This window comes from Morone saxatilis, unplaced genomic scaffold (assembly GCF_004916995.1).
Source record: "Morone saxatilis isolate NCDOM2014 unplaced genomic scaffold, NCSU_SB_2.0 Contig9, whole genome shotgun sequence".
NCBI classification, from domain to species: Eukaryota; Metazoa; Chordata; class Actinopteri; family Moronidae; genus Morone; species Morone saxatilis.
In genome coordinates, this window is record NW_023340268.1 from 1,570,143 (window position 1) to 1,570,601 (window position 459).

A 459-nucleotide genomic window follows, 5' to 3' on the forward strand; every position below is an offset into this window, starting at 1 on the left:
ACCTTCTTGATCATGGTATCTCCCCTGCCAGGTAAGTATGAGTTGGAAGAGTCAGAGACTAGGGTGTCATGCCCAGACACTTCCCCCTGGCGGACGGTACCTACCTACAGTAACTAATGTTGTACTTGCACTTTTAAAGCTGTATAGAAAAAGTCATTTTCAAAACAGTCTCTCTCCACTCTTCTCCTCTCCTGTCCTCTCCTCTCCTTTTAGGGTCTCTATCCAGAGTCCAACGGTTTGATTGACAACGTTATGTACGACCCGGTGTTTGATGCCCACTTTAGTCTGTCCAGTCCAGAGAAAGATAACCCCGACTGGTACCTCGGAGAGCCTGTAAGTCTTGTTTGGTTTAATTCTTCAAAATTTCAGATTATTTCGCATGCATGCTGGATGATGAATTCATAGAATGGGTGCTTGGTTTCAGGAGTGGGGGAGGGGTTACTGTAGAAACATGGTGAT

The 459-nt window shown here is 45.5% G+C and overlaps 1 protein-coding gene across 1 annotated transcript in view; it reads left to right on the forward strand.

The window, feature by feature from the left end:
* Window positions 1-459, forward strand: part of LOC118343030 (venom phosphodiesterase 1) — a 31,575-nt gene that overhangs the window by 11,277 nt on the left and 19,839 nt on the right. Inside the window, exon 8 of the mRNA XM_035681749.1 lies at window positions 214-333. Coding sequence (XP_035537642.1) covers window positions 214-333 — 120 coding nt within the window. The remainder of the gene's footprint in view (window positions 1-213; window positions 334-459) is intronic.